General features: G+C 45.5%; 1 protein-coding gene across 2 annotated transcripts in view; it reads right to left on the minus strand.

Annotated features, from left to right (window-relative positions):
• ADAMTS17 (ADAM metallopeptidase with thrombospondin type 1 motif 17) overlaps positions 1 to 12,128 on the minus strand; it is a 252,091-nt gene that overhangs the window by 215,805 nt on the left and 24,158 nt on the right. For both annotated transcript variants that reach the window (XM_037911106.2, XM_037911107.2), the window contains exon 4: positions 2,229 to 2,401. In XM_037911106.2, coding sequence (XP_037767034.1) covers positions 2,229 to 2,401 — 173 coding nt within the window. The remainder of the gene's footprint in view (positions 1 to 2,228; positions 2,402 to 12,128) is intronic.

Below are 12,128 nucleotides of genomic sequence, written 5' to 3' on the forward strand. Positions count from 1 at the left end.
ATTGAATCGGCACCTGTTAAAGGAACAACAGACCTGTTTAGAAAAAGGCCATTGCTGTGCAGTGAGGTTATGCACGGAGATGTGCCTCATTCAGCTCTTCATTTGTTGGGTTAGGTCTTGTGGATTACAGTCAAGATTTTGTTTTCATTTTTTCCTGCCAGTTTGGTGCTCAGGAGAGGTGACAGATTGACAGCCCAAGAGGATAAAGTCTTATCTTCTCGCTACAGAGCTGAGACAGCACAAGCACGATGAGTGCAAGCTCCCATCACCCACTGCTTCCTTGTTCACGTCTCCATCCTGATCTGGAAGGACCCCTGCCACCTGTGAGTGAGCAGCTCAGTGTCCACATCCATTGCAGCCACTGACTCTTGGGAACAAAACAGCACCCGCCGTGAGGGGTTTTGTAAACATCTATTCGCTGAGATTCTTCAGCCACCAGAAGAGTTAGCAACTCTGAGTCACCAAATAGCCATACTTGATATGAATTAGCGACTTAGAGGTGAAAGTCTCTCTCCCCGATTCCTATTCCCCGGCACAATTAGTAGCTTGTTCTTGAAGTATAACTCCATCAGCTCCGATGTGTTACCACATCTATCTAGAACAATCCCATGGGGTTTGGCTGGATGCTGCCTCAAGCCTTGTTGCGATTTGCAACAAGGTCACCAGACTTTTGGGTGGTAGAGGAGGCAGACGGTGTCATTTAAAAAAAAATCAAATGTATGAGATAAAATATGCGTCTCTAAAAGGCCAGATCCTTGACTCGTGTAGCCCCATTGCCTTCAACTGTACTATTCCAGTTTACCACTCCGCTTTTCAAAAACAGATGCTCCATGGAAATCTTTAGGAACCCAGGAAGTGCCATGGCAGATCAGATCAGACGTCTATCTATGGCCAGTACCAGACAAGTCAGAACATGGCAGAAAACCCCCATAATGGACAATTATGGAATAATCTGCCCCAAGTGGAAAATTCCATTTCCAGTTGGGTTATTTTCGTGTTTTCTCTTTATATAGGAGTCCAAGAAGCAAATTTCCAATTTGAATCCAAACTTCTCCATCATTAGGATCCTGGAATTTAACAAAATAGAGGAGATCTACCCAATTTAGTTCCCGAGTCAAACTCCCCAAAAGTCTGGATCTGGGATTTTGGTTCAGGCTCCATCTCAAGTCCTCGTACCCCATTCCTCCTACTAAACAGACATCAGCATAGAAACAGCTTCTTCAAAACTCCCCTACTCCTTGTTTCAACAACTAAAGTCAGAAGCTTCCTTTTTAGACAACAAGGCAACGAGTGGCTGTGAAAAGGGACTAGGACTTCAGCTGGGGAAGTCGCCAGTAACAAGACAACTCTGATGAAAGTATCTTTGCTAATGGGTTTTAAGGAAAAATACCCTTAGTTATAAAGGGTGAAGGAGGAGAAATGCACAATACATGATAAGCACAATGTTCTCACAAAAGAAAAGGGTGCAGAATTTTCCAAGCTCTTAAGGGAAAACATTTTCAGTGTGCATGTCAAATGAGATCACTGAGCGGTGCCCAAGTGAGAGCATTCCAATACTTTTATCACAAGTAGAAAGTTATGTCACATCCCTGCCCAGCTGTACTTTGTGGGTGTTATATACATTTACATGCACAATTATGAGCAACTCAGCTTGATTTAAGAGGGTTTTTGCAAGTGACTCAGATGTGAAATTCACAAAGGAAAACAAATCGGGGTCCCAAAGCTGAAAGCACGAACAAGACAACTTGTAATCACCACAGACCCACCCAGGAACCAGCAAATTATCCCAGTTACTGTTTAGAAAATAAAAGCACTTAGGGAAGCAATATTCGAACACCTTACAAATCTGAGTGGGAACACAGCTGTTGAGAAGACAGTTATTAGATACCATGGATGGAGACCCCAGACTTGGGAGCAGAGAACGAGGTTTCCCTGGAAGAGAACAGTTCAACCAGAACTAGGATCTCAAACCAGTTTGATTTCCATAGGGCCAAGGAGGTTCAGATCTGAATCTTCAGATTCACAATCACCCCTACAGCTCAGACCAGACCTAAACCCAGAAAAGGGGATGTTTTCCCAGACCTGGCTCAGATACTCTCAAAAGTTCACCAGTGACAAATTCAAACTGGAGATCTGGTTCAGCCATCAGCCTCAAATGGAGCCCCACCCTCAGCACATTGTAGATCAGAACACTTGAGTCACCCTCCAAGAACGAAGTGAATACGTACCATGTTCATAACTGTGAGGATGAACCTTTGGGCTGCCTCAGCACCATGGTATTGCACCATATCAGCATCAGCCACTACCAGGGTTTCTACTGTATACTCATTGGTGAGTCGGATGGCATTTCTTCGCTCTCTCCAGTCATTCGCTGGTTTCACCTTCTTTTGTCTCTTCTTTTCTAGAAAATAAAGTATATATTAAAGGCTCCTCTAGCTCTAGCAGGATGATCACAGTAACATACACTGTACTGTAGCTGAGACTTCCCTCCAAATTCAGCCTGCCATGACCTTTAATTAAATTAAGTTTCCATTATAGATACATGCATAACTGTGTGAGTGCATTCGTATCAAACCATGAAAATCTATAAAAAGAAAGAGAAGGGAAAAGAAGATGGATGTGCTGTAAAAGGGTGAATTAAAAAGAAAAGCAGAAAGTAGAGAACAAGTTGCAGTTGAACCAGAAAAGGAATCACACTGTTGCAAGAACAACAGAAACTGAAAATCCTGCTACTAAACAAAAGCACCTGCACATTTTGATGGAACAAAACGATAGTCACGGAAAGTCTGCTGAGGAAAGGTCACGTACGCCAGATTCAGAAAGGGGATAGTACTGTGGCAACATTAGACAAGTTTGAACGATGGAATGACTGCTGAACGACAATTTGGGGAATTTTCTCGGTCTTCTACCCTCTGAAGGTTTTGTTTTAGCCAAAGACCTTGTAAGAAATTCCTGTGGCTGGTACTACGATTGGTGCACTTTAAAAACGTGCACGACAGTAGATGTTATTTAGCCACTGGAGCAGTTTACCAAAAGATGGGAGAGATTCTCCATCCCTTGGAGTCATTTTTTCTTTTAGAAAAAAACCATGAGTTGCCGGGCTAGAAATCACTGGGTGAAATCTATGGCCTGAAAATATGCACGAGGCTAGGCTAGATGAGCATAATGGTCCCTTTTGGCCTAAAATTCTATAGACCTACAAAAACCAGAACCGTTTTTAGGGAGTCCAGAAATGAAGCAATTGTCAGCTACTATATAAGGAAAAATAAATACTAGATGGTGTGAATTTAATCACTTCAGTGAGGAAATTAAAGCAAAGGCCAAGTGACAAATACATTAATAAAACTGCCCCTTTCAAAGGTGAGAAAATGGAATACATTTCACAGCTCAGGGAGAGATGTGTAAAGCATCTGACGAATGAGTAAGGGACAAGCTAGGCACAGATGTGACATTAAAGCTATGCTCCTCGTTACAGCCATAAAGTGGATTCAAGTTTTCAGTTGTAAAATGAAAAAAGCAAATCAGTATCTAGAACCAATTTATTCTGCAATACGTAAGATACGAAATCCCGGTATTCACTGAAAGTATTAGCACTCGTGCTTATCACTAAGGGTGAAAAATATCATAGTAAAAATTCTGGAACCCTTGCTCATGTGAGTACTTCCACTGAAATCATGGCACTACTTGTGGAATATGGGCACAATCCATGGAGTAAAGTTCCCCCATCAGGGTGGAAGAATCTGCCCCTGCGTTCCCATATAAAGCGATGATATAGTACAGGTTCTATCTGACAATAAAGTGGACCTAATTTTATTTCATGCTGCAAATAAATCAAAGAGCAAGGGCATTCTAAAAACACACTGCCTTGCTTTCCAAAGCAGAAAGTTTACTGTTTAGTTGTTGAGAGAAACAGATTTCTTCTGAGCACCTTCTATTGTGGGACTTGCCTGGGAAACAAACGTTTTGCAATGTGAAGATCCCGGTTTACAATGTTTATTCTATTATGCTGGTTTTCCAGAGTCTATTTACTAGCTCTCTTACATAACTCAGCCTGAATTGCCCTACATTACCAGTCTGGTAAATATGCTAGCATCCAGATCGTCCGTTTCCCCTCAATGAATCTGTTTTATTCAGGGGGCCAGAAGTCAATGGTTGTTAAGCTTCCTCATGCCCACCTGAAACTGACACCAGCACTTCTGTTCATTCATACGTTCATTCCATCTCGTCAATGCGCACATTCACACATGTTCATCCCAGCCTCGCTCACAGTTGTCTGGCAGTCATTCCAGCACTGCTCTGCGCAGGCTTTTGTCCCTTAGGCATCAACTGTCAGCACTTGGTGCATTTTTTTAAACTGAGAAAACAGCCATGATGTTCTTTTTTTTTTAAAAAAACGCATTTTGGAAATACCCTGTTGCAGATAACAAGATAGATAGGAGCCTCTGTGTAAGCCAGAAGGGTTAATTATGTCTCAAGGTGCCCACAAATAATGAGGATCTACACGCTGCTAGAGGAAAGGAAAACAAGGAGGAAAACAAGCCCTTCCGGAGGTCTGTAGTACCAAAGACTGCATGGCAGTTACAGAAAACCATGCAGTCATTACAAAGCTGCCCGCAGAGGAGGAGAGCTGTACATTCTTGAGTGCCTGTGAAACGAAATAAAATGGACTGACTGTGAATATTAGAAAGTAGGAGAGCCGAGCACACCTTCAACTTGTCAGCAATGAAAGGGAGATGACTCCACTCAACTTCAGTGAATAAACTTGTGTGTTCTCTCTGTCCATCCACAGAGTCACTCGCCCTGAGCTGCAGCACCTTAATGGTGATCACGTAAATATGTACGCTGGGCTGCGGGAGATTCATTCCATTGAAAACATTTCCATGTGATAGCTGGCGTTTCTGAACCTCCTCCTGGTGAGTGGCATCTTACTGGAAAGTGACAGCATTTCAATAGAACTGAAGTCCTTGTAATTCCCTAATGAACTCAGGGACAGATCTTCCCTGTCTCAGGCTGTGCGAGGCTGACGGACACCAGTTAAAAATCTGGCCCTAAGCCTTTATGATATTTATATCAATGATATAAATGATACCTTATATCATTTTTCCATTTCCCCCTTCTCAAATTAAAAACACTCATTTTGAAGTGTGTTATGAATATAATCACACAGCAGTGTGGGCCAGTGTCAAATGCAAGAACGTTTTTACACAGTTGCCATAAAATGCAGCAGAAGCCAACACAGACTGCAGGAAGGATATGCAGTGCATTGGATTAGATTCATGCATTTTAAAGCCAAAAGAAATCATTATGATCACCTAGTCTGGTGGCCTGCATAGCACAGGGCCAGAGATCCTCACCCAGTAATTTCTGCATCAAGCATTAAGTGAACAGAAGGTTACTGCAATAAAACTGGATTTAATACAGCACTTGGAAATTCCTGCATGCTGATGCAATGAGCCAGTTATAAGCAACTTTGTGTTTCAGGCAATCATGTAAGGTAAGAAAGATCTTTCTGGAGGTCTATGGAATTAAAAAACTTCCCCAACACAGAGCTGAGAAAATATGGGGCTCATGTTTCACACAGTGCAAGACAGGGCATAGGAGATAAAGAATGAAATCGAGATCATCTATGTACACCTGGAAGCTACCTGTCTGGACAGCAGACACCTTTCAGCACAAATAGAGTATGTGCAGGGGGAATGCCTGACATTTAAAAAGGCACCACAGCTAATTGAAAAGGATTTGGGTGACGTCCACCAGCTTTCTTCTGCCCTGCCTTTGGAAAGAGTCAAACCTTTCTCTTGCCATTATAGATTGTCTCTACATCAATGTTTCCCCCTGAATCAGCAAGCCAATAGTAAAAGTTCTTTGCTTCGTAGAGTAAGCTAAGAACTAATCTCCTCCTACTGCACTCCCTAAGCAAGTACACTTTTATATTACAGAGACAGAGAAAAGCCTCTTGGTGAAAGTACATCTCCAGAGTCACCTAGCTGGCACAGAAGGGCATAATTCCTTGCACCAGCCTTGACACTATGCTGAGGTGGGGATTTAGAAGAGAGTCTCTCTGTTGCCCTTCCTCAAGGTTTCTGCTGTGGAGAAGCAGTTTCAAGTTGCACCAGTGGAGGCTGCTGAAGAGATGCTGAAACAGCACATGTGCTGGCCTTGCCCCTTTCCAGCCAGTACCACCCACTTTTCCGGTCGCACTGGTCTCCTATGCTCTTTTCCCCATACACGTCTTGCAGATCTGAGCCAGAAATGACAAAATATTGTATAGCAGCCAGGTAGGGAAAATGCAGAGCTGGCAGCCCTGTTGGGTCCCAAAGATTTTCAGACTACCCACTACAGCTGGTGGGAAGAAATCGTACAGCCTGGCTATGCAGGGCAATCGTCAGCATCCCCAGACAAGCGGAACAAATCTTGCGTGCAGGGAACTGGCACTCATCCCAGCTGGCATTCTGAGGCCCTTCGCATCCAATGCCCACTTGTTCTTTGCTGGTGACACAACTATGATGCGGCTTTTGTGGAATTTTTAAATGTTCCTTCAAGAGCTTTCCGACACACTTTGCTATTACTAAAGCCCTTCCTTTTTTAGGTGGTCATTCTTGCCTCTTAACCCAAAGTGACTGCTATTAAATAGGGGCGGGACTGGACTTGAGTCAAGAAGTCTGAACGTGGCAATGACTGAGCTGTGAAAAATGCCTAAGCAAAAGGACAATGATGTCCGAGCACTCACGGTGTTCACTCAGCTTTCTCACTCTTGGTGGAAAAGAAGCCACTCCTGGGTCAAGGGGAAAGGACGCCCACTGCATTAGAGCACAACCTGGGCTCTGGGGAGCGAGGCTGGTGTCCAGGGTGCATGCTACAGTCACCTGAGAGTCACCTGCTCTGCTGCCCATCTGTCCTTCAGCGGTAGGTTTATAAACTGGCTAGGGTTTGTAGATCCCACTTGCCGCATTCTTGTACAAGGTTGTGAAACTGCAGCTGTGCAAAAATTTGACCAATGTGTTTCCGGGAGGTGGGGGTGGGCAGTCCTGCAAACCTTTGGGAAGTCTCGATTTGCACAGAATCGACACTCCTCTCCCGGAAATTCACTTGGGTTGGCCAAATTTAACAAGGTTTCCAACCACAACCTCAAATCCCTCATCACCTCTCCCTCCGCTCACCTTGAAACTCAGCTGACCTCACATAAGTTTGGGAATCTGGGATCTTAAGCTCTTACACTCACCAAGAACTTCCAATGCGAAATATATTAGGGGAAACAGAGGAATCAATGTCAATCCACAAAGAGCTTTGATGGTCAATGGACAACTTAGAGCGATACCCTAAATTAGGGTAAAGCTAAACAACATAAACTGCTTTGCTCGAAGTTCTCTTTGATCTGTACGCTATTCATCGCTATACAAATGCCTTCTCCACCAGCTGGCTGAGGAAATTATATTTGCATTCCCAGACTCACACAGGGCCACAGCTCCAAACTGGACTCTCACCGGACGCCCCTGCTTCAACACAAGCAACCACTTTTACCTGCATAATCGAGACAAGCCAGCATCTGTACGTTGAACTGGGGCAGTTAGATGTACAACTACCCCATGTGAATGCAAACTGAGTGCACAAACCAACTGTCCTGGATACAAACAGCTTAAAAGTGGGGACAAAAGATTAGAGACCACGGCTGAAAATCCACCCACAAATGTGTGTGTCTTGTACCCAATATAACAGGGATAACTTGACAGAGGTATCAAACAAACAAAAAACCCCACTCTGAAACAGGCTAGAGCAGAGGGGTCTTGCCATCGTCCTATCTGAGGTATGAACCTTGAGTGGATGATCATTCCATGAGCACATGAAATCCCAAACCAAAATAAACATCAGCCATTCAAACAGACTAAATGCCTAGTAGAATCTTCATTTGAACGAACGGTTCTTACAAGTTTTGTGGTGCCCAGGTTACGTGCTACCGTGACTGCATTGGGGGCACCCCCACCGCTGGGCCTCACCCCTTTCAGCACTCATGTATGTTGCTGTAGCGAAAACTACATAATTTGGTGACCTTTCCATGACAGATCATTTAAAAAGTGGGATACCAAAAGAATGGAAATCCAACTATTCCTTTAAAAGAGGATCAATTCTGAATTTAACACAATAGACACAGTGAAGTTATTTTTCAGGGCCATTCTCAGGTAGTCTAGTCCCAAATTTTACATTAAGTGAAAGTTTTCAGAATCTAATAATAGTAAAAAAAAAATAAAAATCCATTAAATAGTTTTTGAAAACCATGTACCTACACAAAGGCGGGGGCAAGAGGGAGTTTGTTTGGATTTTACCTTCCCGGGTGGCGTTCGCAACCCAGATAGTAAAACTTCTGCTGTGCTTGAGGGCCAGGAGGTGAGGTTAACTAGAAACAAAAGGGAAACTTGCATGTCTGGGTTCACGTCCCAAGAAGAGGGAAAAGCGAAAGCTAAACAAAGTAGACGCGTGTTCCATTGTTAGACTGAATAATCCCATGGGGCTGCCAGAAACACCGCACAGGAGGGTTGTTTATTTAAAGATACATTGATTTAACCTGAGCGTGTTTCTCTTGCATCTTTCACTCTCGGTTTAGTTTCGATGGAATAGCAGCTCTCAAATTGTTGATTGAACAGCATCTTTGAAAAAAGCCCGACAGCTCAATAGCACTGAGGTGAACGCATAAACGCCACGTGAACCAATGCCCTGCTTGCTAAACCCGGGTATCTAACTGCTGGCATTTATAAGGGAGAGAGATTCAGAGATGCTATGGATTCACTAAGCCCCCAGCTTAGGTTTCCAAAGAACTTGACTCAGTTGGCAGAGCATTCACTGAATGTGTTACCGCGCTGAATGGGATGCAGTACACATGCCACTCGAAAGAAGGCATCACAGGAAGGCCGTTACAGAGGTGTGAATTCCAATTTCACTGCAGATGTTCCATCACACACTGGATCTGATCCAAAGGTCATGGATGTCAGTGGAACGATTCCCATTGCTTCCCCTGGGCTTTCTATCAGGCCCTCTGCATGTCAGCTACCTTGAAGCTGCAGGTTTCACATACACAGGAACAGAGTTAGAGTTCTTTTTTCTTCAAAACCACAGCAATCCTGAAGAAAAAAGCACATTAACTGCAGAGATTTTCCTCACTGCTCCACTCCTGACAAGTGCTTCTTTGGCACCTTTCCTCCGGCTGGAAAGGAAGCTCAGTAACTCTTTCTGGACCTACTGCGTGTACTGAGACAGGGCCGCCCCCTCACCCCACTACCGTGGAACCACTGAATCCAAGCCACTACTGAAATCTTGGGGCAACAAATGAAAAAACAGGAACAGGAGTAAGGGGCAAAGGCTGAAAATCAGGGAACTGTAAGGGGACGCTGAGCAGAGACCCGACAGGAGATCCGAGGTAACAGGTGGGCCTGACGAGGAGGTACGAGGGATCGCAGGCCTCGATCTCAGGCCCACAGGTACCCAGGCAGTGTTCAGACCACGGCCGTCACCCAGCAGCTCACCTGAACCAGTGGAGAAGTAAGCCAGCGAAGCTCTAGCTTGCAAAGGGCCCCCACCCACAAAGCTCCTGACTGGGGGAGACGTCCAGTCCCACCGGCTGGTTGGGACGCTCCACTTAAACCAAAAAGAGGCGCAGGAAGATGTCTGAGCAACTAGGTGAAACCCTGCCTGGGTGGGACTGTGGACGCTGCCTACTTGCCTGACTCTTGAGCCCTGCCTCCCTTCCTGGTTCCTGTCCTACTTATCCCAGGCCTCCATCTGTTCCCAGTTCCTGCTGCGCTCCAGGTCCCTGCTCCAACACCCTACCACGACTCCAGCTTCGGCTCTGACCTTCGGCTCGGCCCCTGACTCTGACCCCGGCTCTGGTTCTAGGCTCCTGACTAACCACTAGGCCTGACCACCAACCGCCTGTCCTTAAAGGAGGCCTTGCAACTTTGTGGGACCATGGATGGGGGGTGTGTGTACATGGAGGAGCTGCAAGGAAAATGCAGCCAGCACCTCAGCAAGCGGTTCTGGAGGAGCCGTAAGAGGGGATGCAACCTGATGAACTCTACATAGACACACGCCCGGGCCTCCCCCCCGCTGCGGAAAGCGGACATTAACAGCGATTCAGAAAAAACCCTCCGACACTGCTGTAGGAGCTGGCAGACCCCATGCTCACCTCCCACTGGAAGACTGAGTCCTCGTCACCTCTGCCATGCACACACTCGGCACAAACTGCCCCACGCACTGGGATCGGAAACCTGCTTTCAAACCTTGGGTCTGGCCAGCTGACGCTTCACAGAGTCACACGGCTCGCTGCAGCCAAGGTGAGTTTTAACGATCATCCTTCATCAATATCATTTCCAGTGCATCGTTCCCCACACAAACTAAAGAGTTTGTTGGTTGTGTTGTGCCTGGAGTCCCCTCTGCTAGTGCAGAAGGCAGCAGAAAAAGGAAATTCCCCCTGGGTAATGGACACACAATGCAGGTCAAGCTGATCACCCTACCCCACTCCCACCTGTTACCTCTCCTGTTTGTGAAAGGACAGGGCTGAGGAGGGTGGGGAAAAACACAGCACCTCCACAACTCTCAGCTTTAATTCTGCTCTCTGTCACAGGTCTGGTGCCAGCTGATTTGTGTATTCACGCTTGGCAGAGTAAGCAATTTATTCTTCAGAGTGTCACACAGCCTCAACTCTTGTTGACTGCAATGGCAGCTAAGGGCACTCAGGAATTTGCAGGATTAGGCCCTAGGAGAATAGATCACTACATCTCCCCCACCAAAACAATCAAAGCTATTACTTTTCTTTACACAGCAATTTTCAGCACAAATCACTTCACAAAAGCATCCTCATTTGTACAGCACTTTGGGGGATACACGTCACTTCACTGGCAACTGACTGAGGGGGAACACAGCAGCACTCAAGAGTTTGTGACAGGAAGTAATGGACTCTGCAACCCAACTTAAAGCTGCAAAAGAAATTTTCTTGAGACTCATTACCCAAGTTGGAACGTGGCCAGAACACCAAAGTTAACACCCTTACTCTTGACAAAATGCCATTGATCTTCAGCAACATGTGATCAGGACCTCGTCCTCATGACTCATCTAAAGGACCGCACTTCGGTGAGCACAATGTCCCCTAATATATTATTGGATCAATGGTCCGACAGAGGCTTGGAGGAAAGGCTGCCAAAGCCTGAATTACCATCACCCCTTCTTCCTATACCACCAGGGTTTTCTTTGGAGGTCTCGATCCAACAAGAAACACATCCCACAGTCAGGGGAGACGTATTAAAATTAATACGGAGCAGCAGCATAGTCTAGTGGACAACTATTCCTGGCTCTGCCACTGGCCTGCTGAGTGACCTGGGGGAAGTCACTTCGCGTCTCTGTGCCTCGGTTTCCCCTCCCACTCGTCGTCTGTGCTATCTAACTGGATTGTAAATTGTTTGGGGGCAGAGGTGGCGCTGGTCACTGCACAGACATGCAGTAAGAGACAATCTTGGCTGGAGCCTTTTGGGAGCTAGCAGAACACAAAAAAAACCAAAGTTCAATCCGCTGGGAGCGTACAGCCTATGAAACATCAAACCTAGACATCTGACACGTGAAGAATTTAGTTCAATAATAAAAAACAAACAAACAATATACTTGCACAGGCCTTTAGAGCAAAGGATCTCAAAGTGCTTAACCAATATTAACATGCCATGAAAAACTACCACAAAAATGACATCATGGGGTTCCAGGTTTATTTTGTCTTAGTGAGTCTTCAGCAAACGTGCTTAGTTTACGAAGAGCCTTTTTGCAAATGTCAGCCCGACAAACTCAGCCTGAGCTCTTACAGCTGACCTGTTATCACTCCTGCTGGGGCTGAGAGCGCCAGAAGAGGGCTACACATCTATAACTGAGGGCAGAGTCTGGTCCCCTTGACTGCAACTCTGCCACCCTGCTACCTCCCCTGGAGCTACAGCGATATAACTGAAAGCCCTGCACGTGAAACATAACACCTCTTCTGCACAAGCCCGAAGTGAATCCCCATAACTGTGCTGGCTCTGGAGCACTAGCGTAATAGTTATTTTTAATCCCTAATGTAAGCAGATATGTAGGATTACACAGGCAGCAGATCTGCTGAGAAA

The sequence above is a fragment of the Chelonia mydas genome, chromosome 10 (genome assembly GCF_015237465.2).
Source record: "Chelonia mydas isolate rCheMyd1 chromosome 10, rCheMyd1.pri.v2, whole genome shotgun sequence".
In the NCBI taxonomy this organism is placed as follows: Eukaryota; Metazoa; Chordata; order Testudines; family Cheloniidae; genus Chelonia; species Chelonia mydas.